General features: G+C 59.7%; 3 protein-coding genes across 4 annotated transcripts; 2 read left to right on the top strand and 1 right to left on the bottom strand.

Annotated features, from left to right (window-relative positions):
* Positions 1-716: 716 nt before the first annotated feature.
* BANF1 (BAF nuclear assembly factor 1) lies at positions 717-6,638 on the bottom strand. 2 transcript variants are annotated; one of them, XM_044449327.1, is made up of 3 exons: positions 6,555-6,638; positions 2,029-2,168; positions 717-1,377 (listed from the first exon to the last, which is right to left on the bottom strand). In XM_044449327.1, the coding sequence occupies exons 2-3, from the start codon at positions 2,149-2,151 to the stop codon at positions 1,231-1,233; spliced, it is 270 nt and encodes an 89-aa protein (XP_044305262.1). In that variant the 5' UTR covers positions 2,152-2,168; positions 6,555-6,638; the 3' UTR covers positions 717-1,230. The 2 variants fall into 2 exon arrangements, with proteins under 2 accessions (XP_044305262.1, XP_044305261.1); XM_044449326.1 differs by lacking the exon at positions 6,555-6,638 and adding an exon at positions 6,398-6,498.
* A 2,063-nt stretch (positions 6,639-8,701) lies between these two features.
* Positions 8,702-17,539, top strand: TAF6L (TATA-box binding protein associated factor 6 like). The gene is made up of 10 exons (XM_044449295.1): positions 8,702-9,214; positions 9,387-9,473; positions 10,156-10,306; positions 10,410-10,460; positions 11,852-11,946; positions 12,506-12,580; positions 13,496-13,716; positions 14,743-14,875; positions 14,964-15,092; positions 16,384-17,539. The coding sequence occupies exons 1-10, from the start codon at positions 9,068-9,070 to the stop codon at positions 17,176-17,178; spliced, it is 1,884 nt and encodes a 627-aa protein (XP_044305230.1). The 5' UTR covers positions 8,702-9,067; the 3' UTR covers positions 17,179-17,539.
* Positions 17,540-19,240: 1,701 nt separating this feature from the next.
* Positions 19,241-26,774, top strand: TMEM179B (transmembrane protein 179B). The gene is made up of 5 exons (XM_044449334.1): positions 19,241-19,369; positions 22,098-22,282; positions 22,370-22,504; positions 22,887-22,965; positions 26,042-26,774. The coding sequence occupies exons 1-5, from the start codon at positions 19,271-19,273 to the stop codon at positions 26,195-26,197; spliced, it is 654 nt and encodes a 217-aa protein (XP_044305269.1). The 5' UTR covers positions 19,241-19,270; the 3' UTR covers positions 26,198-26,774.
* The last annotated feature ends 1,046 nt before the right edge of the window (positions 26,775-27,820 follow it).

Below are 27,820 nucleotides of genomic sequence, written 5' to 3'. Positions count from 1 at the left end.
TAGATTTGCCACAGCTTTCCTCCCCAGGAGCAAGCGTCTTTTAATTTCTTGGCTGCAGTGATCTTGGAGCCCAGGAAAATAAAATCTGTCACTACCCCCATTTGGACTCACCACATGCGTGTGCGGGAGGTGCACTTGGTGGCGGCTTGCTCACACAGAGATCATTTTGGACTCGCTCAGAGAAAACAATCTCCGCGCGAGCAAACCGGCACCTCGCCCTGCGTTCCCCCTCACCAGCACCACCTTGGCGGCCCATGCTCACCGCCGGCACCTTTCAACTGGCCCCGCTGAAAAAGTTTGAGGACCCCTGATATAGATGATGCCCAACCATTTGTACAGATGTCTGGGCAGAAGGCCGAGTGTCCTAGCCCGGTTGTCGGGGACTGCTGCTCATTCTAAGGACTGGGCCAGAATGCTCAGCCTACTCCCATGGATATTTGAAGCAAGTAATGTCTGTCTGAATTGGACAGAGCAGAGAACTGTCCTGTCCTGTCCTGTCCCTGAGAGGAACAACCCCCGAATTCCTTGTCCACTCAGTTATTCAGGGAGGTGCTGCACTGCTATTACACCTTCCCAGAAGTGGGCAGCTTCAATTCCCCCTGCCCCCCATGCCTTCCCTGGATAGGTAAGCCCAACTTTCAAGTATGGCCCCTTCCAAGCTGCCACACGACCTCCCCCAGCAGTCACCCCAATTCATGTTCAAGCAACACTGAACATCAACACAACCCATTTTTATTGTTCTAAAAACTTTGCAATGATTCTTTGTTCTTCTCATTAGGCCAGTTGGCATAAAACTTATGTGGAGGATCAAAAAGTGGAAACAAGTTAGAAAATTTGTACTTAATATCTTGCTTTTAGAATTAATAGATAAACCTTAAGCCAGGTGGGCTCAAGCCAAGGGAGCTGAGAATAGCCCCTTATGTCTATAGGCAATACAGTTTTGGAGTCAGGTGGCTCAAGAGTCAACAGGGACCTCTAAGTCGGATAAAAGACAACCACCTCTATAAAGCTCAAAATGTAATGGTTTCTCCTTTTCAACTCCCTCCACAAAATCCAAAGAGGTTCAAGCTACATTAAAGAGGCATTAATGATTTGTTTCTCTGGACTCAAAAGCGAGCCCTTGTAGATGCTGTCAGGTCTGCAGGGAATACACAGTGGGAGGAAAGGGAAGGTTCAATCTCTAGCTAACAGAAGCCATAACAGCATCCACCAAGCCGTGGTCAATGGCCCCTACAAGAAGGCGTCACACCACTCCCTCAGGCAGCCGTAACAGTCTCTGGATTGCTTGGCGTTGGCACCGCAAGTGTCCTTCAGCCACTCGCGGAAGAGGTCTTCATCCTTCTTCAGCACTAAGAATTGCCCAAGTACTACATAAGCCTGGAGGAAAGAGAAGGGGGAGACAGAGGGTTCAGCGACAGCCTTACAATACCAAGCTGCCCATTAGCAGGCCGGATGTGCTAGAACCAAAGAGCCACACAGGTTACAGTAGCTAACTGACCTTCAGTCTTTCCCCTTTTGGTTTTTCAGACAGATTTATTATTAAAGGTTTCAGCCTCCTTGGTGCAGTTAAAACAAAGAGATATCATAGCCGGTCCCTCTGCACCCTGATTTGCTCAGGAAAATTCTCGTGCAAAGACCTGCAATGTGGCAATCGCCTCTTTCCGCTGTCGCATTCAGCACAGCACACACGTCTGCTCAGGTGACCTTTTAACCAGATGCGTTTCTTTATCGTGTGCTTTCAGACTGTGCTATAATCAGGAGCCAATATTAGCCTTAAATGCACCGTGGCAACCTTAAAATTGAGGCAAATCTCCTTGAACTTACAGATCTGGGGACATATCCAGAGAACCTCGGGGTTATGGGGTGGCACAGAAATGGAATTAAATGACTGAATAAAACCCGGCTTTCTTGAGGAGACCCGGCAAAGCAGAGATTCTACTGTCACAAAAGGAACACAGCACCCATCTCAGGTTTGTCCCCCACCCCATAAGATGCTATCCTTTTCCTACTCCATAGCCCAGGAGATACCTTGTCAAAGCCTTTGTCTTCCAGCTTCTTGCCAAGCACATCTCCAATGCCCGCTAACGTGCCCACGGGCTTCTCCCCCATTGGCTCGGCCACGAAGTCTCGGTGCTTCTGGCTGGTGGTCATGGTGGCTGCTGCACTGCCTGCGAAGTAAGGCAAGAGGTCAAGCAAGCTCCGTAACCAGGAGAGTGGGAAGAGATGCTCACAAAATGCGCAAGGCGCCCACAGCCCGCCTCAGGCAGGGGCTCTGGAGCAGCGTGCCTGACCTTCTCTGGACTGCAGGTAGCAACCCAATCATACGCCATCTCAGAAAAAAGGACAGGGGCAAGAACATTTTCACTTCTAAAGGAAAGGCAGGAAGGAAAAGTAAAAGCTGTAGGACGAAAGCTGCATATTTTGGCATAATTTTAACTCTTTGGCAACTCTTACTGCATTTTGGTTTCTTGCGCAGTGACCCTTGGGTAGCGATGGCCAGTCAGGATAGGGTGCAATGGAAATAAACATGGCTGGCTGCCAAGGTGACAGGAAAGGAGGAGAGTTTCTCCCCAAAATCCTTGTTCACCCAAAATATCCCAGGGCGTGGGGAGCACTCTTCACCACCAGGGTCATGATCTGTGGGTCTTCAGTCCATCACAGCAACTATCTATAGCTTTCAGAGAAGGGAATTGCTCCAAGATAGCAGCAGGTGGCGTTACTCTGCACTACTGCATAAGGCACTGTGGAAATGAAGACCAGCTAAATAAGGCAACACCACCACCGCCGGAATAGTTGTCAATGAATGCCAAAAGCAAAAGAGGAAAAACGAGCAAAGTGGCGCTCTGTGGTGGTGGTCTGCTTATTTTTGTCTGTCTTTTAAAGAATCTTCACAAAAATCAGTTCAAATCCTTAATACAGCAATTTATTATTTGCAGTGGTTTGCCTTTGAAGACTCCAAATAAAAATGAACCCGCCTAACAAGGACAGATTTCTGACCCAGCTCGAATAGACCGGCTTGTGTGCTGTTCTGTGCAGAGCCCCAGGACCAGCCTCAGTGCAAGTGGCAAATCCACATACACAAATATGACTCTGCCTCGTACATCTGGGTGGAGGGGAAGAGGAGGAGGAGACGGGAACCACCCACCTGCTGCCTCTATGGCCCGCCTCATAATCAAGCACACTTCCATCAGGGTTTGACCAATGCACAAGGGTGCCCAGGCGGACAAGAAGGGAGGAAGGCGAGGGCAGGGGGTCTGCGCCCATCCGTGTGCTCCTTTTGCCACAAAGCCCTGCCCGCCCAACCCCAGCAGGCCTTCGTTTCCTAGCGGGGACTGACTGTAGTGCAGTGATGGACCCCATGTTTGACACACAGAAGGCCCTGTGCTCAGTCCCCATCACCTCCAGGTAGGGGCCAAGAAAGAAATCCTAGAGAGCCACTGCTGGCAATGTCAACAGCACTGGGTCAGATGAAGGAGGCAGGAGCGGGTGCGACAGTTCAAGGCCGCTCTCTCTGGCCCTGCGTTTGAACTCGCAGCTGCCATGCTTAGCTCAGTCCTTGTTTTAAGGGCAGAAGCAAGTTTCCACCTCCTCCTCCTAGCAGCCGGCTATTTGCACCAAAAGGCACCTGCAACATCAACTGGCATTGCCAGGCGCCACCACCAGTCCCAGGCACATGAACACAGTTCCCTGTCAAAGGTCAGCATTGCCATAGCTCTTTCTAGAGCCTCCTTTTGGGACTTCTCTGACTAGAGGACAAGCCAGCAGGTAGCTGTGGCTGGCAAAGTACTTTTCTCTCAAAGCAAGACATGTAACATTTGCACCTATATACGTAAGAAGTGTATGCAGCCAAACATAACTGGGCGTGCTGTTTTCGTTCACTTAGCAGGATGCTTAATTCAAACCAGGCCTGTCCTCACAAGCATGTTACCAGCCTGAGACCGTAGGAGCCTAAATCTCTCAACCCCACCTTATACTTCCCACCTTCCTGCTCTTATTGGCATCCATTCCCAAGTGGATGGCATCCATCCACTTCACCACACCCAGCCATTTTGTTTCAACATATGGTTTGCACAGATGAGGCAACCCAAGCCAAAAACAGGATTTGGGGATATGAAACATGGAACAAGTCAAGGATAAGAAAAGCTCGGGATGAGCAAGTACGTTGGAATTGAAGGAAAACACCCCAGAGTCTGAAATGCAAACAGTAGTTCAAGAGAGATTGACTCTGCTTTTTCTACAGTGTTTTCCATTAATAAAAGTGCATTGCTTCATAAGATTAACTAGTAATATCAATGGGTGCAAATTTCATTGAAACAGGGCAGTTTCAAAGTTCTAACAACTTGTGCAAAGGCTCTAAGATCTCACCCTTTCCACCCTTTTGCTCTTTGGACAGAGTAAAACATGTTAGCCTGTACTCTTCTGGTTCGAATTCGAGGCCCCAGTCATAACCTATAAAGCCCTACACAGCACAGGACCACAATACCAGCCAGAGCACCTCTTCCAACTCAATCTACCCGGACTCTGTTCTCAAACTCTGGTGCCAACAACAAACTTCCTCCAGGTGCCAACCACTCAAGAGGCTTGGAGGGTGACAACTGGTGAATGGCCTTTTCTCTGGTGGAACAACCTCCCGGCTGTGCCTTGTCTGGTGCCAGATTAACCGTCTTTTTGGCATCAGGATGAGAAAGCCCTCTTTGCCTTTAAACACTTCCCTGGTCATTCAGGGCCTGACACAATTATCCAGGTACCTTTCTTTTATTTTTGGCTGGTTCTTTTTTATTGTCTAGTAATGTTCTTTTATGCTATTTTAATTAATTTTTAATTCTTGTTAACGTTTTTCATCTATTGCATTTTATTATTTTTATACGTTGTTGCAAACCACCCTTCAGCCACTGGCAGTATAGAAATGAAATAATAATTCAGCTCCTTAATCTTCTTCTTGAACAGGGTGGTAGAACTATATGCTGTTAATCATTGTATCTTAAAATAGTTGCATGTACTCTGAATTTTCTTGAATTCAATATTCAGTCCGTATTAACTGTGCAATCTTACTGTTGCCTCATAATTGACCTATCCAAGGAGCCCAACAAGGTATACACGATCCTCCTCTCCATTTTGTCCTCCCAAAAAGCATGTGAAGTAGCATAGGTTGAGTTATCAGCCACTGGGTTCTCATGACAACCCACCACAGGTAACTATTTCCTGCAAAGGGGCTTATTTGGGTGCACCAAGCCACCCTTACCACCCATGGCTTGTTATGGGGTTCTTCAACCCATGATGGATTGTGCTGTCCAAATCCAGGAGACTGGTACCAGCAGAAGGTGCAAAAGATCACCTAGTGAGATGCTCAGTAAGAGCAGCAAACCCCTGAACAAACTTTGCAATCTTATGTGTGCTGCTGACCTACTTATGTCCAGATAGTCACTGTTTGGCACCTTTTAAAATTCCTCTTGACATCTGTATGGAACTTCAAAAAAAAAAAAAAAAAGCACAAATGGGATACTTTGTGTGGCAGGTTCATCCCTACATAATTATGTGTGTATGTCTTTGCATTTTAAAATTATTTTTGTTAATGTAATTCTATGATTGCTTACAAACACCAGAGTACACTATGTGTACTGCTGCTTGATCTGTGTAGTTACCTTATAAGTTTCAACTTTAAAAGTGAAGTGGAATAAGTAACAGACTGATAGGGTACAAATGCATATATGTCACGGACAGTTGCTGGCTGGCAATCGAAAAGTGAAGGGGAAAGAGCAGTGAAAGTAGGTGCACCAGAAAGGGTAGTTGTATCACCTCCTATATAGTGCGGTTGTCTAGCTCTGAAATGCTGAACTGGCTTTTTTCACTGTCCTCTGAATTTCCTGCTATTACAAACAGGGTAGATAATAACACTAAGCTATTAACTGGAGGGAAAAGTGCAGAGGAGGAAGAAAGCAAGGCTGACCACAACTGTCTGCCAGGCTCACCATTTTTTAGGCGTAAAAATCCTCTGCACTTACTTATTCATTACCACTTTTTTGCACTTGCTGTATTCAGACTAGATGGCCCGGGAGGCCCCTTCTGACTCGCTCTGTTTCTATTCTAGGGCCACCTTATCCACCCTAAAAGAAAGGTAAGAACGAAGTTTAACAGACAAAACCCCTGCCGGGTGGGCCAAACACAAAAGGCGGCCCATGCGGTGGTGTGCTGGCTGGAGCACTCCGAACGCTGCGGCAGACACGGGGAGATGCGGGTTCTGGCCCGCACTAGGCCTTGACCCTCCCCGGGGAACGCTCAGCCAGCCACTGGCTCTCCACCTGCCCTGCCAGGGCGCGCAGCAGCAGGCGCAGAGGGAGACTGTGTGGGCGGCCTCGCCCTCCTTGCGAGAGGGAAGACAGGCGGGACACAGGCTTGCCTAGTAACTCAGCATGAGGCGAGGAAAGAAGGGGCACAAGACGCCGGGCCCTAGTTTACGCCTCGCCGCGCTCAGGGAAGTTTCGGGAAAGGGCCGAAAGCCGCCGCCGCCGCCGCCCGCACAGCGCCCCAACCTCCCTCCGCTCGCCGCCACTCACCCGCGCTCGCCTCAACCGTCGCTCCCGCGCTGCGGAGCTTCCGCTTCCGGAGCGCGAGGGCAGCGCGGTGCTGAGGACGTTCTACGCTTTGGCCGGTTTTCTATGGCTGTCGGAGAAGTTCATCAGCACTCCAAGGGCGCTCTAGGCTCATGGGAGGCTGTCTATGGTGGCTGAACTTGAAGGCGGGGAGAAAGCGATAGAAACTGAAAAATAAAGAAGTATTAAAAAACAAAATAAAATCAGAAAAGTATGGCAGGGATGAGAGATAAGTATACAGCAGCCTTCCTCTAACTTGGTTTAGTCCACACGAGTCGGACCACAGAAAGCTGCATCAACACTACCCAACTGCTGGCAACTCTGTTGGGGAAGACAGAACCTGTTGCTCTGCATAACTGAAGAGCAGAACATGGCCTGCCTCTGCTCTGCAGAAGCCACCTCCCACCGTTTGGTGCTCTCAGGAAATATTGGACTACAATTGTCATCATACGCTGCCAGCATGTTCATTGTCCAGAGCAGATGGAGGACAGCAGATTGGGGATGCATCAAATGTCACCACACCAGGATTCTTTGGTATGTGCTGTTGGTCCGTGTTCTGTCTCCAGGGGCTTAGATGAAATGGAGATGGCGAATTGGAACACAACGAAGGTGTGGTTTTGCAACCAAATCTTGCATTGTTTATAATACATATTCATATATTATGAATTATATCCTCTGTGATGCCTACTATCCTTGGATTCTACAATGGGGAATCAGACTTTCTCCAATCTTGACAAACAAAGATAGCTGCACTGAATATAAGCAGCAGCTTAAAATCCATACTGATGTAACACCTTTATTATGCTAACCGTCACCAAAATAATGCAAGCTTTTGTGATCTCCACATTTCTTCATCAGGCAGGATGTTACAGAAAGCAGGTTTGGAAGGCATGATTATGTTGCTACCAAATGGCAAAAAGGCCAATAGTTACTCTTAGAAGTTTGGACATGACTGTGCCCCAGGCCTGTGGTTTTAGATGTAGTTCCAAGCTGGATGAGAACTTAAAAAGAAATGAACTGGTGGTAGTTTCACCTGAAGGCAACAGACGATTGTTACAGGGTGGACACGGAGGGTGCAATCCAGTGCATCTTTGGACAGAAAAAAAGCCCTCCAACTTGCACCATTCCTTGGTTGTGACATGCTAGGAGTTATAGGACTCTTTCTGTATGTAAACATACATGGAATAGTGCCCTGAATAAATCTATTTATTTATGGGGCTTGGGAGTTGTAGCGTGGGCTGGATGTCAGTTGCACGCATCAGTTGGTTATGGCAGTGCTTGTAGCTGTGGTACACTCCCCATGAAAAGTGTTTGTAGTTTTCAAAAGCAATGAAATTCTTACTGCATGAAGTGGAGGTGCTTCTCCTCCATGAAGAAAAGTGGCAGAGGAGTTACTGCAAAGTAATTCCAACTAAAGAAAGACCATGGATTGTTCAGATTCACTGAAGGAATTGTTCTATTTAAGGTTGTTGGGATGAGAAATTTATGGGCGAACTTTGCTTCCTGTGGCCCTCAAATAAATCTTATTGTTTCTCTTTACACTTGCATACACAGAAATGAATTAGCACATGCAATTAGTATAGAAGTTGATCTCCTATGGACCTGGGCCACAGATCTCTGAACCGCCGGCAACGTCCAGAACTGTGGTCCAGCAGGTGGGCAGCGACGCATCCTCCTCGCCAGAGCCACCCCGGGCAGGAGCGGGCGGCGCGGGGCTCGGCCGCTGTCACGTGACGTGTCCTGGCGAGGAGCTTCCGCCCTTCCTCAGTCACGTGGCGGCTTCGGAGCGACCAATAGGAGCGCCTGCCCCTGCTGCGCTGCCGCCAGCCCTGGGAGCCGCCCGGCCCGGTGGGCTCGGCGCAGGTGACTTCGCGGCGGCGCCGCCTCCCCCGGCCGCGCAAGGGGTGCTGCCCCGCGGCGGCGCAGCGGCGGCGCGGGCCTTCCGGGGCCCGGCGCCCCTTCCCGCCCGAGACCGGCTCCGGCTGCGGCTCCCAGGGGCTCCTGAGCGGGGCGGGAGGAGGCCGCGGGCTCGCCGCAGCCGGGCGGGGGCAGGGCGCGGGCTTGCGCGGGCTCCGAGGGAGCGCCGGAGGTGCTGGGCCGGGTTCGCCCGGGGAAGGCGTGCGCCCGCGGGCTGCGGCGCGTGAGAGCCGCGGCAGGCCCGAAGGGTTGGCACGGGAGGGAGGTCAGGTTTCTTTTCGGTCGCTGCACAAAGCGGAATTTCGGTTGCACTGCCAGAGAAAGCTCTTGATGGCCGCAGGCTTTGGACAGTGGGATTGACCCCCCGGGCAGGCCCAAGCTGCCCCTCACTGGAGGCCTTTGCAGGAGGCTGGAGCGCCCGGGGTCGCCTGAGCTCCGCCTCCGCCCGTCAGGCCGTGCAGGGGTCCCCTCTGAGGAAGGCCGTGGCTCCGTGAGACCTCGGGCCCCTGTTGAAGCCGCGCTCTGGCTCTCTCCGTGCGTGCCAGCCGGGGGCCTCCACCATGTCTGAGCGGGAGGAGCGCCGCTTCGTGGAGATCCCGCGCGAGTCGGTGCGGCTGATGGCGGAGAGCGCCGGCGTGGAGCTGACGGATGAGGTGGCTGCCCTGCTGGCCGAAGATGTCTGCTACCGCCTGCGGGAAGCCACCCAGGTGAGGGAAGTTTTCCGTGGGCACAGCCCTGGGGCGCTGAGAAGCGGGGAGCCCACGCCGGGCCGCTGTGGCCTGGAAAAGGGAGCCCTGCCTCCCTGCCAGAGAACTTCGGCGCCAGGCCCCTACCGAGCCGATGCTCCAGGGCTTCACGCATTCTGCTCCCCGTTTGCAGAACAGTTCTCAGTTCATGAAGCACACCAAGCGCCGGAAGCTGACGGTGGAAGATTTCAACCGAGCCCTGCGGTGGAGCAACGTGGAGGTGGGCCGTGGTGCTGTGCGTGCGTGTGTGTGGGGGGAGGCCCGGCCCACAGGACCCTGCCTCGAGCCTCTTCCGCCTGGACAGCGGCTGGGCCCAGAACCAGGCCCAGTGGCACATCAGGAGGCAGCAGAGCACAGCTTTTGCCTAGACTCCGTGCTTGATTAAAGGCCCAGACTTCACTGATTAATTAGGTTTCAAACAGCAAACAGTTGTTTCTGTCATGGGAATGTTCCGTTACTGGGGAGGTTTTTGGTTCTGACACGTTACTGCAACATAGAACAGCGAAGCAGATGTTACAAGCTGCCCTTCATCCCCTTTCCACTAGCAAACGCTGTCATGTATCAGGCTATAAGGACGATTGTGTGCTTCCTTCAGGAGCCTCACAGAAGGTTGTCTCTTGTGCAGATGCAGTCAGTGAAAGCCCAGTGAAAAATCGTTCACTCCCTGAGTGTTGCATGCATGACAAATGTATAGAATAACTTCGGTCTTCATGCTATTTTGGCACAAAAGAATATAAGACACTGTTGAATCTCTTGTGAATGCAACAGGATAAGGATAAAATTCCATGTAAAATAGGGCCACTGAGCAGCCAGCTGGGAAGGTTCCTGAACAGGCCAGTGGCCCTCCTGGGCGGAGGAGGGGGCCTCCCCTCAAGGGCGCTGTCGGTGTCTCGTCCTTGCAGGCCGTGTGCGGCTACGGTTCGCAGGACCCCCTCCCGTTCCGTTCCATCAAGGAAGGTGAGCTGTACTTCCAGGAGGATCGCGAGGTCAACCTGGTGGAGCTGGCGTTAGCGACCAACATCCCCAAGGGCTGCGCGGAAACAGCCGTGAGAGGTCGGTGCGGCCATGGCGCGGCAGGGACCGGCGGGCTCGCGGTGGCGGGCCCCACGTGCTGCTCCAGTTCAGCCCTGACTCCTGCCTGTTCCTTGCTTTCTAGTTCATGTCTCATACCTAGATGGGAAGGGGAACTTGGAACCACAAGGATCGGGTAAGAAGGGTTTCTTTATTTTATTTTATTATTTATCATTTATTTATTAAAACCTTTCTATGCCGCCCCATTCGCCGAAGCCTCGGGGCGGCTCACAACATAAAATACAAGAAATAACAATATAAAATAAGACGCCCTGGCCAGATAAAATAAGCAAATAATATTAACAATTAAAATGACGCTTAAATAAAAAGGTCTTTGCCTGGCGCCGAGAAACAACGACGGCGCCAGGCGGACCTCTCTGGGGAGCGCATTCCATAGATTGGGCGCCACTGCAGAGAAAGCCCTCCTCCGGGTACTTACCCTCCTAATTTCCTTCACGGAGGCTTCCCGGAGAAGGGCCTCTCCCACAGATCTCAGGGGTCGGGCGGGCATATATGGATGTAAGTACTCCTTCAGGTAGCCAGGACCCAAGCCGTTTAGGGCTTTATAGGTCATCACCAACACCTTGAATTGGGCCCGGACTTCAATGGGAAGCCAGTGAAGCTGACGGAGGACTGGAGTCATGTGAACATAACATTATTTCCCATATTTCCCCCCTGCTTTTGCTCTGTATGGAGAGGACTCTTTGTAAGATGACGATAAAGTGAAGTCAGTAAAAGCAGACAGACGCACATCTGAAACAGATCTGGCAGGGCGGGTCCTCCCTTGGTGCCTGAGCAATAAACCTTTGTGCATGGGGGGGCCTCTTTGGAGCCACTGCGGAAGAGGCCGTGTCCCTGGCCATCACCTGCCTGCCTGCCCTCGGAAGGCCAGGGCTGGGCCTCGGTTGTCCCCAGCTGGCCTTCCAGGTGGGGCCGCAACTCCGATTGTTCCCAGCCCACATCGCCTTCCTGGGAGTGGCAGCCCGAGAGCTCTGGAGGGTGGCAGGTTGGGGAAGCTGATCTGAGTGCGTGAGCCCCTCCCTGCCAGTCCACAGCGGCTCGCGCAACTCGTGGCCCAGGGCCAGATCCACCGGCATCCAACACAGCCAGAGAGCGAGCTTGTTTTAAAAAGTTGCTGGCTGCCCTCGGATTTCTGTGCAGTTGCTCAGAAAAAGGGTTGGGCTGCTGGATCCCTTCTGGCTGCTTGGATGGGACCCCACACACGTTGGCAGACTGATCAGTGGCATTTCTGTACAGCCACGGCTGAAGCTTTCTGGGTGGATCAGAACAAGAAAAACCAGAACATGCACAGACATGCAATAAAATCCTTGTAAAAATTTAAAACCACAGTCTGAAGCCAGCGTGAAAACCAGCAGCACTGGGCGGATTGAAACTCACAACAGCAGCTCTGCAAAGCCGGAGTGTTTGGGGCCTGGGATGGGGCCTGCCTGCCGAGCTCCTGCCCTCCGGGGCTCCCCTGCCCTGCAGGGACCCCTCCCAGCATCGCCGCCTCTCTTCCCCTTCCAGTGCCCAGCGCCGTTTCTGTGCTGACGGAGGACCTGCTGAAGTATTACCAGCATGTGACCCGGGCTGTTCTGGGGGACGACCCTCAGCTGATGAAGGTATGTGGGGGGCGGGCAAGTGGGCAGCGGAGGGCAGACTCAAGCTGCCACCCCCATGGCAGGAAACAGGATTCGGAATGCAAGAAACCGGGGGGGGGGGCTCCTAAAAAGCCGTGGGAGAGCTGCACGCGACCGGGGCAGCCGCGCCAGCGCCCTCCGACCTCTCGCTTTTGCCGCCTGCACTGGTGAAATTGGAGGGTGACGCAGCGGCTGGCAGGCTGGGCTTGTGGCTGGTCGGTTGCATTTCCGTTGCTTTGCTGGGTTTATTCCATGCCGGCGTTACGGGAACAGAGCCCTTCCCGGGCTGCCTTTCCGCACAAGGTAAGAGCCGCGTTGTGCCTAGGAAAGCAGTGTGGCGTTCCAGGCCTCCAGTCAGGTGTGGCACCGCTCTGGGCTCTGCAGCGGGATCGGGGCTGAGCGCAGCAGCGCCCGTGGGAGCTGTGCAGGGTTGCGGCATGCCTCCCCAGGCGCCCCCACAGCAGTCGGGGGGTGCTTGTGCCGCCCCGGCTCTTCGGCTCCGCTGTGACGGATCTCACCCGGCGGGGGCCTTCTCCTGCAGGTTGCCCTCCAGGACCTGCAGACCAACTCGAAGATCGCTGCCCTCCTGCCCTATTTTGTCTACATCGTGAGTGGGGTGAGTCCCCCGCCTCCCTTCCCCAGCCACCGCTTTTCAGCACGCTAAACACGGCCCATCCAGGCCACGGCAGCGGCCCCCCTCAGAACAGCTGCCGGGCACCAGGGCTGGCCAGGGCTCCTTCAGCCCGCTCCAGTGGGCAGTGGCGCTTGGGCAGGGGTCTTCCCATCATCTGCCACAGCAGCCCCTCTGAACTGGAGTCCATGGGAGGGCAGGTGGGCTGCCCCTGAGCTCGGCCTGCTTCAGCTGCCGTGGCCCAATGTGGGCGTCTGTCTGTGGCAGCGTGGCAGGGGCTCGCAGTGGCCTCCTCCAGACAACAGCATTGACAGGTCCCAGGAAACAGGGCAAGGAAAGGCAGTCCCAGTGGATTTTCTCTCTCGCTTTAGCTGCCATTCCTTGGCGAGCCTCTGCCCAGTCCCCTTCCCAGGCATTCGGAAGCCCCAGAGGCAGAAGAGCAGTCCGGCGTGCCTGTGTGGCTCAGCGCCACATCCAAAGGCAGGGCGGGCGGTGTGTCTCCCGGGCTGTTTCTGGGTGGTTTGCTCCCTGCCTGGGTTTGGGGGGTGTGGGAAGCCATCCTGGCAAGAGTAATCAAACCACAACCGGCCCAAGACGTCTCGCATCTCTGGGGAAATGCACTTCCTCCCTGAACTGGAGCTCCAGGGGCAGGGAAGGGCGGTGTGAGCTGGCGTGCCGTCAGCCAAGGGGCCGTTCCAGGCCGTGTCCCTGTGGGTCTCGGCTGCGCTGCAGCACGGCTTTCCCCGAGTCTGGCCTGCCCTGTGGTCCGCCTTCCCTTGGGGGCGTTTCCAAAGGGGGGACGTCACCCCCGCCTTCCCCAGCAGGGCCTGGGCTCTGGCTTGGTCTGGGTCGGCTTCCGCTGCCCTCGGACGGTGCATTTCCCCCTGGGCTCTCCGCCAGGTCAAGTCGGTGAGCCACGACCTGGAGCAGCTGAACCGCCTGCTGCACGTGGCCAAGAGCCTGATCCAGAACCCTTACGTGTGCCTGGGCTCCTACGTCAAGAGCCTCATCGCCAGTGTCATGTACTGTGTCCTGGAGCCCTTGGCTGCCTCCATCAACCCGCTGAACGACCACTGGACCCTGCGCGACTACGCGGCGATGCTCCTCGGACACATCTTCTGGTCCGTATCCTCCCCGCACCTTGTGGGAAGGGGCAGAGGAGCCCCTTGCGCTGGCTTCCATCCCGGCTGGGTAGCCAAGGGCCACTGCACCCGGAAGAGGCTCGGTGGGGGGCGTGGAGCTCCTCTCTGGCGTGGCATCGAGGGTCTCAGCTGAAGGGATGGTGGCTGGGATCAGGCAGAAGCATGGAACCGCCTTCTGCCCAAGGGCCACATTCTGATTCGGAGAAGCTCTCAGGAGTCGCGTTCCAGCGATGGCTGAGCCAAAGGCAAAGGGGGAAGGAAACAAACAGAGATGGTTCTCACTGCCAGAAGCAAAGCTGTAGGGCAGACACGGCAGCCCTTGAGAAGGGGCGGCGCTGCTCGGGGCCAGGAAGCAGCCAGACGAGAGGCGGCCGGGGGCGAGGCCAGAGAAATGGTGCGACCCTCTGAGGGGCCGTGGAGGGCAAGATCGGGGCCCTGGGAGGGGCCACGCGGCTTCCTGGGACTGAAGACCTGGCAGCAAAAATCCAAGGGAAGCTTTCTGCAGCGTGTGCAGCGAGCTCCAGGGATGTTCCCCTGCAGGCTGAGACAGGCTGACGGGCAGGAGAACTGTGCAGCAGTGGCCGCCACCCCAGCACCCCATCCCGCTGCAAGGCCGGCCCGGCACAGGGCTGCAGCTGGGCGGCCGAGCTGCCACGTCGTGTGCAGGGAGCTGCCTCTGCCGGGCGGGATGGACGGTGCCAAGCCGGACCGGTTGGTGGTCCGCCCGGCAAAAGGCAGCTTCCCGCTTCCTCTGAGCGCTGGGGCACCTGGCCGGCTGCTGTCCTCTGGGCCAGCAGGATGATCCCTGCGTCTGAGCAGATCAGTGTCACTCAGTTTCAGGGCAGGACAAATCGCTGGACGGTTTGTGGTCCTTCTGCCTGACCGTACAGTGTGCAGTTGGGGTGATTTGCACAGACACTCGGAAATGCTTCCCAGCTTGGCCCTTCTCCACGGTGGGCTGGATTGCATTCCTCTTCCTCTTCCTCTTCCTCTTCCACCCCTCAGGACGCGCGGTGACCTGGTGAGCGGGCTGTACCAGCAGATCCTGCTGTCGCTGCAGAAGGTGCTGGCCGACCCTGTCCGCCCGCTCTGCTCCCACTACGGGGCGGTCGTGGGGCTGCACGCCTTGGGATGGAAGGTGAGGACGGGGCTCTCGGCTGGCCGGCCCTCGGCGCCCCCAGCCGGGAGGCGTGCGCTGACCTGCCCCCCCCCCCCGTCTCTGCCAGGCTGTGGAGCGCGTGCTGTACCCCCACCTCTCCGCCTACTGGTCGAACCTGCAGGCCGTGCTGGACGACTACTCCGTCTCCAACGCCCAGGTGAAGGCCGACGGGCACAAGGTGTACGGGGCCATCCTGGTGAGTCTCCCCCCACGGGCAGCACCGTCCTCCTGCTGCGGGGGAACCGGGGCCGCCGAGCTTGGGCTGCCGAGCCTGCAAAATTGGGGCGCTTCCTTAGGTGGCCCATCAAGCAGCGCACCTCAGAAAATGCGTGCACACTTCAGACATACGCGGCATGACTGGGTAGCCTGTGCGACTGTCGAATCAAAGAGCGGAGCTGGCAGTGCCAGGGGGCCATCCAGTCAAAGCATCCCCGACCCGGGGCCACCCCATCCGGCCGCCCCTGCAGTGGGGAGCCCGCCACCTCCTGGGCCATGGGCCTCGTTGCCTTACTGCTCCGACAGCCGGGATCGTTTCCTGAGATCTAGCCAGAGTGTGGCTTCCGGCATTGCGCTTGTCCTTCCACGTTGTTGCCGGGATGATTGCGAAGAGGCCCTTGCGGCAGCCGCTGGCCAAGGAACCACAAACTAACCCTGGGACCACCTTTCTGAGAAGCAGAAGGAAAGCTCGGCCTCCCCGGCCAGGTGGCTCCACGTGGGTTGCACTGCGAGTTCCACCATTCCCGGCCGGTGTGACGTGGCCCGGTTTGGGCGGCTGCGCCACGTCTGCAGGACCGGCCCCCCTCCAGCGGGCCTCCGCCGAGAGAGGCCGGTGGCCCCGAGGTGAGATGGGAGCTCGGCGCAGGCTCCTGCCTCTGGATCCCGCCTCTTGCACATCTGGGCCAGCTTCTCTCAGCCTGGTGCTCTCCAGACGTTTCGGACTTCCGCTCCCATCAGCCTGAGCCAGTCAGAGTCAGGAATTCTGGGATTTGTAGTCCAAGACGTCTGGAGGGCACCACGTTGGGGGACAGTGATGGGGGTAAATGAGAATTTTAAAGGAACTTGGGTGTGTTACCCTGGGATAACCGATTCTGGAAGGAGACAACCTGAATCGATGGGCCCTTTTGCGTAGTGCCCTTTCTGAGGTTGCTGCTTTGGCTTTTGCTCCTGCGCCAGGCGCTATGTCACGCAACGGGCAGAAACGATGCAAGAACGAAACGCACACAGCAGCGCCGCTCACAGCCTGCTCTGGCCCCAAAATGGGAGCAGCGGCTCTGGGATGACCCACACCCTGCAGGAGCGCTTCCCCGTCCCGCGGCTGACCTTTCCCGTAGGAGAGGACGGCGCTCGCCGGAGCTCTCCCCGCCCACACGCCCCTGCTGGAGCGCTTGGGGCACGCCGAAGGCCTCCGATGTGGGTGCTCTCCTTCTGGCCTGGGGGAAGCGTGCAGAAAGCGTGGCAGCCCCGCCTGACATGCCTCCCCCCTACAGGTGGCGGTGGAGCAGCTCCTGAAGATGAAGGCGCTGTCCATTTCGGCCCCGGCCCCGGCCGAGGGCTCCGGCGGGGAGGGGCGCCTGCAGGAGGGCTGTCCCTGGCTGAGCCCCCTCCAGGACCCCCAGGTGGAGTTCGGCTTCGGCATAGCCAGCCACCTGCTGCAGCTGGGCAGCGGGGGGCCCCAGGCAGGCGTGGGCCTTGCCACCAACCCCCCGGCCCTCTCCCTGAGCGAGATCTACCAGGAGCTGTACTGCTTCTTCGGGGACAGCCTGGCCGTCCGCTTCGGCACGGGCTCGGCCCTGCGCCCCGCGGAGCCCCTGCCAGCCAGCCCCCCCAAGGTGGCCGACGCCAAAAAGGAGCAGACGGCCTTCGGGACCGCGGGGGACGCGGTGCGCAAGATGCCCCAGCTGACCGCCAACGCCACCATCAGCCCCCGGGAGGAGGAGAGCCCGCGCGGGGACTTTGCCGCCAGCCGGCCCGCCCTGCACCGCCCAGCCAGCCTGGCCCGCTGCCGGAGCGCCTCCCGCCAGCCGGGGCACCGGCCGGGCATCCGTGATGTCTTCCAGAAGAGCCGCTTCTCCCCGCAGGGGGCGCCCTGCTTCAGCTTCGTGATCGCCGGGCGGCAGGTGGACCGGCGCTGCCAGGGCCGCCTCTTCCAGACCGCCTTCCTCCAGCACCACGGCCCCAGCCACGTCTCCCGCTACGCCCAGAAGCTGCCCATGATCGGCCGGACCAGCAAGCCGGTCAAGCGATGGGCCCACTCGGAGTACTCGCTCCACCTGCCCCTCTGAGGGCCTGCGGGCACGGCCCCCGCGGGTCCGGCCAGCCGGCCAGCCCCTGCCACGCGAGGCGAGGGTGGACATGGCGGTCGGCTCCCGGAGGCCCCCAGGCCGGGGAGCAGGAGGGTCGCTGCCCCTTGGCCTCCCTCTTCCTGGCCCGGGCCCTGCAGGGACGGAGGGCCTTTCGGGACGCCCTGGCGCTGCGCTCCCCCTGCTAGCCAAAGGTACGGCAGGCGCCCTCAGGAGCACCTTGAATTCCCGGCTTGGCTGTGGGGCCTGCCCTGGCCGAGCGTCTCCCTTTTGCAGAGCGAGGGCACTTTGGGGCTGTGTGAGGAGCCTCCTTTTGGGGGGAAGAGCTCTGTACAGGGGGCTGGGGGGGTCAGTCAGGCCATTATTTAAATGTGGGGGGGGCTGGTAACATGGTGTGGCAACGCAGGGGGAAGGGGCGGTGCTCCAGGCCTTGTGTACCAGTCAGTGCGCTACAGGGACATTCGGCCTTTTCTGATCTTTCCGCCGAGGCCACTGAATTCCCTACCTTTCTTTTCAGTGTGCGATTCCGTCCAAAACAAGGTGCCTCTCCCCCACCCCCCCCGGAAAAAAAAAGCAAACCTTATTTCCTTGCTCCTGCTTAAAGCCTGATTTCAGTGTGTTGGATGGAGTTTCACAAAGCAAGTGATAAACATCAGGTTAATATTTAATCTGGAAAGCATTGCTTTTGCTTTTGGTAGCTTCCTAAAGAGGGGGTGGGTGGGCGGGGTGAGTGAGATGTGCAGGGATGCTGTTTGTAGAAAAATAAAGACTTGAACTGAAATGGTGGAGGCGGTCTTGCCAAAGCGCTGCTTTTCTCGGCTCCCCAGAGTGCTTTCTCTTGCCCCTCAAGAGGCCCGGGCAAGCGACCGGTCCTCCCTTGCGCTGGCACAGCCTCTGGCCGCCTCCTCGGAGCCCCATGCGCCTCGGCCACCTGGGGGCGGGGGCTGCACTCCAACGTGCCTCGAACAGCCACTTGCCCCCCCCCCCCCGTGCGGCCACAGCCCTCCCGCAAGCAACAAGGCTTTGCCACTCGGTGCGGCCTTCCTGAGGCCCCGGTGGGCCCCCGTGATGCTGGGAGCGCCAGGAGAAGGGCTGCAAGGCCTCTCCTCTCGGGCTTGAGGCTTGAAGGCGGCCTGCCTGGCCTGACGGCCAAAAGGCCTCTGACTCCCCGTCGCATCTGGACCCTCAGCGGCTGATCCGCGTGTGTCTGGCCCAGGTGGGGGCAAGGCGATGGCCACCGCAGCCTGTTGTCCTGCCGCGGTCTCCAAAAATGACATCTGTTCATCACCGCTGAGGGGTTTCCGTTGGTTCACGCGAGGGTATGCCAAGGGGCACCCGGCCAGCGCGTTCCCCTCGTGCGAGAGCCTTGCATGGCCTTCCTGGGAGAGAGCAAAGGACACATTGCTCCCGTCCTCCAGTGCCCCCTGCTGGGGGCGGCACAGCAGAGGCAGCCGGTCACGTGCCCGCGGGGACCCCGTGGAGGGTGCGTGGCGCCCACCGGTGTCCGTGGTCAACGCCCGGCAATGGGAGTAGTGGGCTCTGCCGGATGGAGGGCGCGCCCTCCACGAAGCGCCCACGCAGCTGCCGCGCTGTTTCCCGCACTGGCGGGTTAGCCCGGGTTCTCCGGCTGGCGGCCGCGCGTGGGCTGCTTCCCACGGCCCCGAAGGCAGCGCTGCTGCCGCACGGGCCAGGCCCGCCCCGGCCCCACGGCCTGACCGGGGCCCAAGCGTCCAGGCGGCTGCCGGCTCCGGAGCCACCTTTTCCGCCGCGACCAGGCGCAGCTCCGCGCAGCCCGTGCGAGCTCCGGCCCTCCGAGCTCCGCGTGCACGGTTAGTTGCCGGGAGAGCTGCCCCGCAGCGGCGGCGGGGATCGCAGCTCCTTCCGGGGGGCCGCCCTGCGAGGAGGCAGCGCCCTGCGGGCTCCCCGGCCCACCGAGCGCTTCTCGCCGCGTGCCGAGGGGGCCGCCGCTAACGGGCGGGCCGGCGGGGCGGGGCGAGGGGAGGCGACGCGGGGCGGCCGCCTGCCTGCCTGCCTGCCTGCCAAAGTGCGCCCTGCCCGCTTCCAGGAGGGGAAGATGGCGCGCCTGTCCGCCTTTCAGCTGGCCGGGCTGGGGCTCAGCGCCGCCGCGTTCCTGTGCGGGATCATCTGCGCCTCCGCGCTCACCGTCACCCAAGTAAGCCGCCGGGACGGGGCGGGCGGGCGAGTGCGGAAAGCGCCAACCGCCGTCGGTCCCGTCCGCCACGGGAAGGCGGCGCACCTTCGCACGTAGCCCGGCGCCGCGGCTCGGGAGGGCGAGAGGGCGCCTGGAGACAGCCGGGACCACGCCTGGGCGTGGGCGCCCCACCGGGAAAGCGGGGCCGCGGGACACCCAGGGCGCCGGAGCCGCGCTGCTCCCGGGGCCCGGGGGCGTGCGCTTGAGCCGCGCTGCGTGGTATCGGCGAGGCGCAGGGCTCGAGCAGGGCTTCCTCGCACGGCCCCCGCGCCCCCCCCCCGGCGTGCTCAGGGTCGGGAACGAGGGCTGCCAGCTCGGAGGGCGCCCCTCGAGCTCAGCCGCGCCTGCCCGCACCGCCGGCCACGACAGTGCCCGCTGCGCGCCTGGGCCCCCTTGCAGAAGGCGAGCGTCGCGGCAAGTTCGCAGCCCTCCTGGGCTAAGTTCCCAGCCCTCATGGGCCTAACTGCCGGACCGCCAGGCGCTGCCGTGAGCGAAGCCACGGGAAAGGTTTGCGCTGCTGGCGGCCCTTCCTGCCCAGCAGCGAGCGGAGCTCTCGCCCCGCGCCGGGAGTCCCGGCGCAGCCGCGCCTGAGCGGCCTGAAGAGTCGCCCGCGCCCCCCGGCGCAGAGCGGTCGTGGGCGTGGGGCTGCGCATGACGCGCGTCAGCTGAGGCCCCAGCGGAGCGGCCGCGGCCTCGAGCGGTTGGCGGTTCCCCGTCGGAGGCGCACGCGCTTCCTTCCCCTTCTGGGGACCTTTCATCCGGCAGCCTCGCGGGCGCTCAGTCCGCAGGGGCGGCGGGATCGGCGCTTCCATGCGGGACTCACGAGGATCTGCCGCAAGATCTCCATTCCTGCCCGAGCACGGCATCCAGGCGGCGGCGGCGGCGGCGGGGCGGGGGGTCTCTCTCCTGGGGTGCGTTCGGGCTGAAATAGCGGGAGGAGCCCGGGCAAGGAAGCGCCGGGGCAGGCGTGGATCAGCACCGCAGCGCCATCAAGAGCGAGCATGTGCGAAGCGACGCGCTGTTTCGTTCTGTTTAAGCACAACCGGATTCTGCACATTCCCATCCCAGTACGTGGTAGAGGAGCCAGCAGGACTCTTTGCAAGTTCCAGAAAAGGTTTTTTCGGGGGATCTTGCAATTTGCACACATGGTGGTGTAATTAAGCAACAAATGTTTATGGGAGACCTCGGGCCAGTGTGCACAATCACAGGTCTGTTGGCCTGCATGCAGAGTGCGGCCTCCTCCTCGTCACACCCCCGGCTTGTCAGTTCCCTTCCCCAGAAATGGAGGTTGAAATCCAGAGGCCGTGTGCCAGACAGAGAATCGGACTCTGCTGACGAGAGAGAATTTGCCGCCATGGGGCCAGCGGAGAGGTGGACTTGCGATTGTGCGCACTGGTGCACGCTCGCCATTGAAAAGAGTGGTGATGCGATTTGTGCATATTTCAAGACCCCGCAGAACCGCTGGGTGCAAATTGTGCGCTCTCTGAAAATGGAGCGGGCTCTGGAACCCGCCCGTGCCGGCGTCGCAATCCCAACCCAGAAGCTGCTGGAAGAGAAACCTCCAGGGAAGGGCTTGATGTGGCGCAAGCAGTTCTATTTGGAGGGGAGGGCGCTCAGGAGGCTGCCAGCAAGCAGGGCCGTGGCCAGCGGGGCCAGGGTCGTGCGGGGCACCCTGTCTCGAAGCAGCCTGCCCGGCCGTGGCGGTGGCCAGAGGAGGTGTGCCCGGGGGCGCAACAGAGCCTTTGAGCATTGGTCCCTCTCTGCGGAGGTCCTGCTGGGTAAGGTCAGACTGGCACCAGCGTTGCTTAGGTCCAGCTCTGCTGGGGACCTCTCGATCTAAGGAAGCGCCTCCTGAAGGAGCAGCCATTGCATGGGTGCGATTTGATGTTAGATGCTCCCTTCTTTCGTGTTTTATTTTGATGGCTTTTCCTGCTCCCCATGTGGGAGCTCCTCGTGTTGAGCCAAAGAGCAGTTTACATGTTTGCGCACAAGTCGGTGGTGGGCTCGGAGGAGGGGTGAGGGGCAGGCAGTCCCACCGAGGCCCCCAGAGGATGGCTGCAGGCCCAGGGGAGAAATGGGACGGGGGAGCTTTGCCTGGTGGCGTGGCAGGTGGGCCACGGGGGGGCCTGGAGCACTGGGCGGAGAGTGCCGGTGTTCAGAGGGGGCCATGATGGAAAGCTGCCGGGGGCAGCGGCCGTGCTGGGTTGGAGGGCGGCACACGGCCCTTGGCCGTGCCGAGGGGCTGCCAGAGGTGGAGCTGCCGCCTCTGATCGCTGTGCCTGAGCAGCCACCCCGGCCTCGCTCACACCAGGCCAGCTGCTATCCTGGGCCATCCTGGAAGAAGGGGGCGATGAGGAGGAACTGGAGGCAGGCCCCAGCCTGGCGGAGAGCCCCCTTCCCACGGATGCTTGACCTCTGCCAGCTGTCCCCGGAAGCAGCCTGCCAGCAGGTTGCAGTGGAGCGAGGAGAGCCGCACTGGGGCCGTTCCCCCAGCCCTGCTGAAAGGCCCCGCCATGCCTTCCTCTTCGCGCCCCGTTGCCTGTGATTCTCCTAGGCACAGCCTCAAATGCCCGGCACGCAGCCGCCCCCCGCCCCAGCTGCTGTGGCAAGACCCCCGCCCACCCCCATGTGCCGTCCTCGTTCTCTTCCCCAGCGAGCCGGAGCCACCCTGCTTCTCGCTCTTTTCCAGGGGGAATTTGGCAGCCAGTGCATCCTGTACGGGTCAGTCCGCTATAACGGGACGCTGAGCTTGAGCCGCGTCAGCCACAGCTCCCTCTGCTACTTCGTCTCGGCCACCTCGGTGCTCGCCTCCATCCTCTCCTTCGCGGTTCTTTTCCAAGGGATTTACCACGGCTGCTTTGGCGACGGACAGTCGTGAGTGGGGAAGGCAGGGACGGAGCGAGGGGTGGCTCGGCCCCAGGGCGGGTGGGGGGGACTCCTGAGCACCTCGTCTCTCCGCAGGGAGCACACCTGGTTCAAGGGCTCCGTGGCGATCGCCGCCGCCGTCCTCTTCTTCCTGCTCGTCTCGGGCTGCATCCTCCGCGTTGGCATGGACACCCTGTGCGCAGCCATCGTGCAGTCCTCAGCTGCAGCCAGGCAAGTCCGGGGAGGCGGGTCTGTTCTCGTTCCACATCAGGTCCGAGCACGGAAACGGATGGATTTGTCGCCCGTCGCCCACCCTCTCTGTGCCGCTCATGCCTGCGCGGCATTTTGGGCCAGTCCTTTCCCCGCTTGCCTTCTCCCGCCTTACCCTGCTGGTTGTTGGTTGTTGATAGCGCGGGTTTAGGAACGCCTCCTCCGCTGCCTACCTTGCCGGGACCTGGCCAGGAGAGGCACCCACAGCCCACCCCTGGGATGGGGCCACAGCCGCCTGCCGGGCACCTGCCCGCAAGGAGGGTGCGCTGCACAGCCCCCCCAGCGGCCCTCTTGGCCCCCGTGGCCTGACCACTGGCCGCCCTGCCCTTCTCTCCCCGTGCAGTTGCCAGGAAGCCCAGCGCCGCCCTTGGGTCCACCCTTACCGTGCGGAAAAGTTCTACGACAACCTCTACACCGCGGAGGTAAGTGGTCCTTAAGCATCTTGTCTCCGGCTTCAGCCTTTGTGCCGCCCGTCCCGAGATCCTCTCCGGACCGGCCGGTTGCACCGTGGCTCAGCCACAGGGACCTGCAGACCCTCCCTCAGTCCTGTTCTGTAGACCGGCGAAAGGGATCGCTCTGGGGTTAGCAGATCCCACGAGCGGATCGTGCTTTCGGCCCCTGCGTGTGGCTCCTCCTGCCACAGGGACTAGGGATGGCCACCCCGTGTCGAAGGCTTGGACCAGGCGCTGGAGGAGAAGGCCCGATGGCCACAGGTCCCAGTGGCACCGGAGGCAGGGGGCTGTGTGCATCGGTGCCGGGGGGCACGGCCGGGAGGGCTGCTGCAGGCGTGTGCTTCTCCTGGGTGCCTGCTGGGCAGCTGGCTGGCGGCCGCTGCAGGGCCTAGGCGGCCCCCGGGCCCAGTCCGGCGGGGCTTTTCATGCCTCCTCAGGGAACGCAAGGCGGTTCTTTGCATCCGATGGCGATGTTGGTGCGCCACCTGGACCGCGGGTTCCCAACCTCAGCCGGGCCGCCCGTGGCTTGCATGCCCAAGGGAGAAACCGCGGCCCTCCTGTTGCCTCAGCTGGTCGTTCCACACAACCGTTTCTGCCCGGGTAATGCTTGGAATGGTTGGTTCAAGGGCAGCAACACCTTGGCTTGTTTCAGGAGCCATGATGGGTGGGCACGTCATCCACACCTGAGCTACTGTGCCTATCATGGGGACATGTGTTTCCCATCAGGAAGCCCCCCCCCCCCCCCCCGCTGCCAGAGCCAGCTGCCACCAGGGAGGGGCTGACAAGGTGGAGGGGCCGCCGCTGGCTTCGGGCCGGGGCCTGGACGGTGAGCTCCACAAGCTTCCCCAAGTTTTTCCTTGGAGAGCGTGCAAAGCAATCTCCAGCTTAATAGCGCATCACTGGCCCTTCACACTGAGGGGCGTCACTGGTCTGCCTCCCCTTCTGGGACTTACAAACAGATGCAACTTGTTAGCATTTTCCAGTTAAACGTTTCAGTCAAGCTTTTGTGGATGCACATTTGCACAGTTTTGAAGAGGCGATAATCAGACAAGCAGGAAGGCAGAAGTGTGAGAAATGGCAGCGAGGATGGAAAAAAACAGTCCCAGTCGCCAGTGAAAAAAGTTCCGTTGAGCCCCGGAGCAGGGGTCCTCAACTTTTGCAACAGGGGGCCAGTGAAAGGTGCTGGCAGGGCACGCAGGCCGGTGAGGAGGCGGGGCACGCGGGGCGAGGCAGCTGCTCACTCACACGGAGATTGTTTTCTCCGAGTGAATCCGAAACGATCTCCCCGCAAGCAAGCCACTGCCTCGCCGCGCGCCTGTGTGTGCCTGCGTGCGCGAGCGGAGCAAGCCTAAAACCTCTGAGGCGGGCCGGATCTGTGGGCATGGCGGGCTGGATCCGGCCCACGGGCCGTACTTTGAGGACCCCTGCCCTAGAAGAACACCCGTTGGTCACGCAGAGGGCAGGGAAGCAGCCTGCCCCGGGACTGGTCCTCCCGCTCCGCTGCCCTTTCTGCAGCTCTGAAGCAGCGTAGCTCACCTGGGCAGAGCCCTGCTGGCCACGCTCCGTGTTGACTCCAAGGAGCCTCCAGGAGCATCGTTTCTGAGTCCGGGTCGTCTTCAGCGTGGTCCAAAGGGTGGCTGTCACGAGAAAGCAATGCTGGGAGGGATCTTGGCCCATGAGAACTCGTGCTGCTTTTCAAAGGATTTCTCTGAGCTGGCTCCCCATGGTTTTTTCCAAGGGATTTATGCAGGCATGGATCGGGATGCCCCTTTGGAAAACCCATGTCCAAAAAGAATAAAAGAAGAAACCCTCGAAAGGGACTCCAAGTCCTGGCAGCTAGCCAAGTGGGGAATCGCACTCTTCAGGTCTCCTGAGCACCGAGATTATCAGGGAAGGATGGGGAAACGAGGGGGCCCTGATGAGGCAGGTCTTACAACCCCCTTTGTGCAGGACAGACTGCTTGTGGCTTTGCTTTCTCTTGACAGCTGACCTTTGGACAGGCTTGGAGGGCGGCAACTGGGGGAAAGGCCTGTTTGGTGGCAGCCCCCATCCTTGGAACAGCCTGCTTGCTGCAGCTGCTGGGCACCAAATTTGCCATCTTTTCTGCACTGGGTTGAGGCGGGCCTCTTTGCAGAGGCCATTAAAGTCCTCCCGGGTCAGCCAGGTGCCTTTTTCTTACTCTTGGCCTGGTCTTTTTATTGCCTTTTCATCTTTTTTAATGTCATTTTAAATTAATTTCAGTTCTGATGTTTTTATCTACTGCAATTTGTTTTTAAACTTTGTTGTAAACTGTCCACAGAGCTTCAGCTACAGGCAATATAGAAATTAAAATAATACTGATGATGGCGTTCTTGGCAGCTTCCCTGGACCAGCTTCTCTGGTCTCTGAAACGAGAAGGGGTAAAGGGGCAGAGCCACAGCGGGTGCAAAAGCGATTGTGGCCGGGTGGGCAAGGTACGTCCTGCCCTGGGGTCAGCCGGGGGGCCCGCGAGTGGCCCCGAGGCAGGGCGAGGGATGACCCAAGGAGCCGGGCCCTGTGTTGGGTGCCCCGTGGGGTGCTTCACAGAGAGTGCGCCCTGTGGGGTCCCCGTGTGGGCTGGGTTGTGCTGACGGTGCCAGCTTGCCCATGGACCACCCGCAGCTGGTGGTTGAGAATTAGAGGGCGTTAGAACAGGGGTCCTCAACGGGGGGCCAAGTTGAAAGGTGGTGGCGACAGGCGCAGGCCGGTGAGGCAGTGGTGGGTGCGCACGCGGCAGCGGCTCGCTGGCTCAGGGATCTCCCGGCGAGTCCGAAAGCATCTCCGAGTGAGCAAGGCACCGCCTCGCTGCCCACGCGGCAAGGCCAAAACCTCTGAGGCAGGCTGGATAAATGGGCATGGGGGGCCGGATCCGGCCCGTGGGCCGTAGTTTGAGGACCCGTGCATTAGAATCCGGGGAGGAAGCTGCTCCAGGCGGGCGACGGTGCGCTGCGGCATTGGCCCTGCTCTGCTGGCTGAGCCCTTCGGCGCGCGCGCACGCTCCTCACCAGCTGCTCCTCTCCGGCTTTAGGCAGCTGCCTGGGTGAACTTCTTCTTCTGGTGCCTGATGGTGGTTCTGCTCGTCCTGGAGCGCTTCATCAAGTCCTCCTCCCAGCCCCTGCGGAGCAGCAGCGCGAGGACGGATGAGGCAGCGCCCATCATTGGAGGGGGGCCGCGCGGGCCCTGATGATGGGTCCGGAGGAGGAGAGAGTGTCCTGGCGGCCCGCGGGCCCCTTCGCGGGCCCCCTGCGCGTCTCTTCCCTGCGAGCGACTTGGGGAGGCCTGCCTCTCTCTCTCCCTTGGGGCGTCCAAGAGAGCGAGCTCCCCCAGTGGAGCAGCCGTCCAGCTCCGTCGGCCGAGAACTTTCTAAAGGGAGGGTCTGGGACTCAGTCTGGAACAGCCCTGGGAATTGCTGCCGCTTCGTCATGAGATCTGTCGCTTTCCCCCAAGCCCAAGCCGGCCAATTTCCTGCAAGAGGACAATGGGTGCAGCTCGCAGCCCAAGATCGGGGGACTGGCAGCTCTTCCTTCATGGAAGCGATCGCCGCATGTCCTGAGCAGGGACCGGGCAGCCCGTGCGCGCTGCTCATGCGGAGCCCCGGATAGCCCGCCGGCTCTGCAAGGAGCCCCTCGCCACAGCCCGCACCCCTGGCCTGGGCGCCTGCTGGTCGGAGGGTCCCTCCCCACGTGCTTTAGTCCTGGTTGCCCTTTCAGGCCAAGGAGGGACTCTGAACCTGAGCAAATACAGAAGGGTCCTTCCCCCCACGGAGTACCATCGCTTTATTAGCCCGAACTAAGGCGACGGGGAGGTACGGGGGGGGTGCTTTGGGGTGGGAGGAAACGGGGCAAGGTGTGGTGGGGATGTGGGCCCCTTTGGACGGAGTCGCCAGAAGGATTCTGGGAGGGGCATGTTGAATTCTCCAGTCCTCGCTGAAGCGAGAGGCGCAGCGAGGCCCGGAGGCCAAGCGCTCTGTTCAGCTCGCACTTGGCTGAATGAGGCCTCTGGAAGGCCCCCAGCAGCCCAGCCCATCACGCAGAGGCGATGGTGGGGCTCGCGTGGACGTGGCCCGTGGGCACGCCTGCTCCTTGCAGCTCCCCCAAAGACGCCGCGCAGCCTCCACCAGAGGAGGCAGCCAGTGGGCGGGGGGCACGCCCAGCAGCCCCCTGGACTTTGGGCAGGCAAGGGCAAGCCTGTGTCTGGGCCAGTTTGCGGGGGGGGGGGCGTGTTGATGCCACCCGCTTCAGCCCCTCCGCCACTCCGTCTGCCCTTCGTTGCTGCCAGGCTTCTCATCACCCAGTCCTCCGGGGGCCCCTTCTGCCCCAGCCCCTGCGGCGACCCTTGGCGGGCGCCTCTCAAGACCACGTCCCGGAGCACGTGGGAGCACTGTGCGTTCAGGCCGCCCTCCAGAGAGAGGACCCTGCAGAAGTGAAAGCCGCACGCGTTGCCCGCGGCTCCGGGGCACCGGCAGGGAAGCGCTCGCTCCGAGGCACCCATGGCAGTGCTGGACTTCCCCCCCCCCCCCCCACCGCCCGCTGAGCACGTGGCACGTGCGGCTGAGCACGGCGGTCCTTTGCTGTGGTCTGCGGCCCCACCTGAAGCACCCCTTTTATGTTCTAAGCGTTCAGATGGAAAGAGAGCGTTGCCCTGGGTTTCTCCTGCAGAATTGGACCAAGTCAGGCGAACACACGGAGCACAAGCCCTTGCCGGCTTGCTTGGACTGAGTCCCAGTGTCTCCTGGCCTGACTTCAGGGTCACTGCGTTTCCCCACTGGAGCGGTCCCACCACGGGACGTCTGTCGGGATGGCCGCTT

This window comes from Varanus komodoensis, unplaced genomic scaffold, assembly GCF_004798865.1.
Source record: "Varanus komodoensis strain SLA01 unplaced genomic scaffold, ASM479886v1 scaffold57, whole genome shotgun sequence".
NCBI classification, from domain to species: Eukaryota; Metazoa; Chordata; class Lepidosauria; order Squamata; family Varanidae; genus Varanus; species Varanus komodoensis.
This window is presented reverse-complemented; position numbering and strand designations above follow the sequence as displayed.

Coding starts and splice junctions, on each gene's coding strand:
- TMEM179B (XM_044449334.1), top strand. CDS start 19,271: ATGGCGCGCCTGTCCGCCTTTCAGCTGGCCGGGCTGGGGCTCAGCGCC. Junction 22,283..22,369: donor TGCTTTGGCGACGGACAGTC/GTGAGTGGGGAA, acceptor GTCTCTCCGCAG/GGAGCACACCTGGTTCAAGG. Junction 22,966..26,041: donor ACAACCTCTACACCGCGGAG/GTAAGTGGTCCT, acceptor CTCCGGCTTTAG/GCAGCTGCCTGGGTGAACTT.
- BANF1 (XM_044449327.1), bottom strand. CDS start 2,151: ATGACCACCAGCCAGAAGCACCGAGACTTCGTGGCCGAGCCAATGGGG. Junction 1,378..2,028: donor AAGACAAAGGCTTTGACAAG/GTATCTCCTGGG, acceptor TCTTTCCTCCAG/GCTTATGTAGTACTTGGGCA.
- TAF6L (XM_044449295.1), top strand. CDS start 9,068: ATGTCTGAGCGGGAGGAGCGCCGCTTCGTGGAGATCCCGCGCGAGTCG. Junction 9,474..10,155: donor TGCGGTGGAGCAACGTGGAG/GTGGGCCGTGGT, acceptor TCGTCCTTGCAG/GCCGTGTGCGGCTACGGTTC. Junction 13,717..14,742: donor CTCCTCGGACACATCTTCTG/GTCCGTATCCTC, acceptor TCCACCCCTCAG/GACGCGCGGTGACCTGGTGA.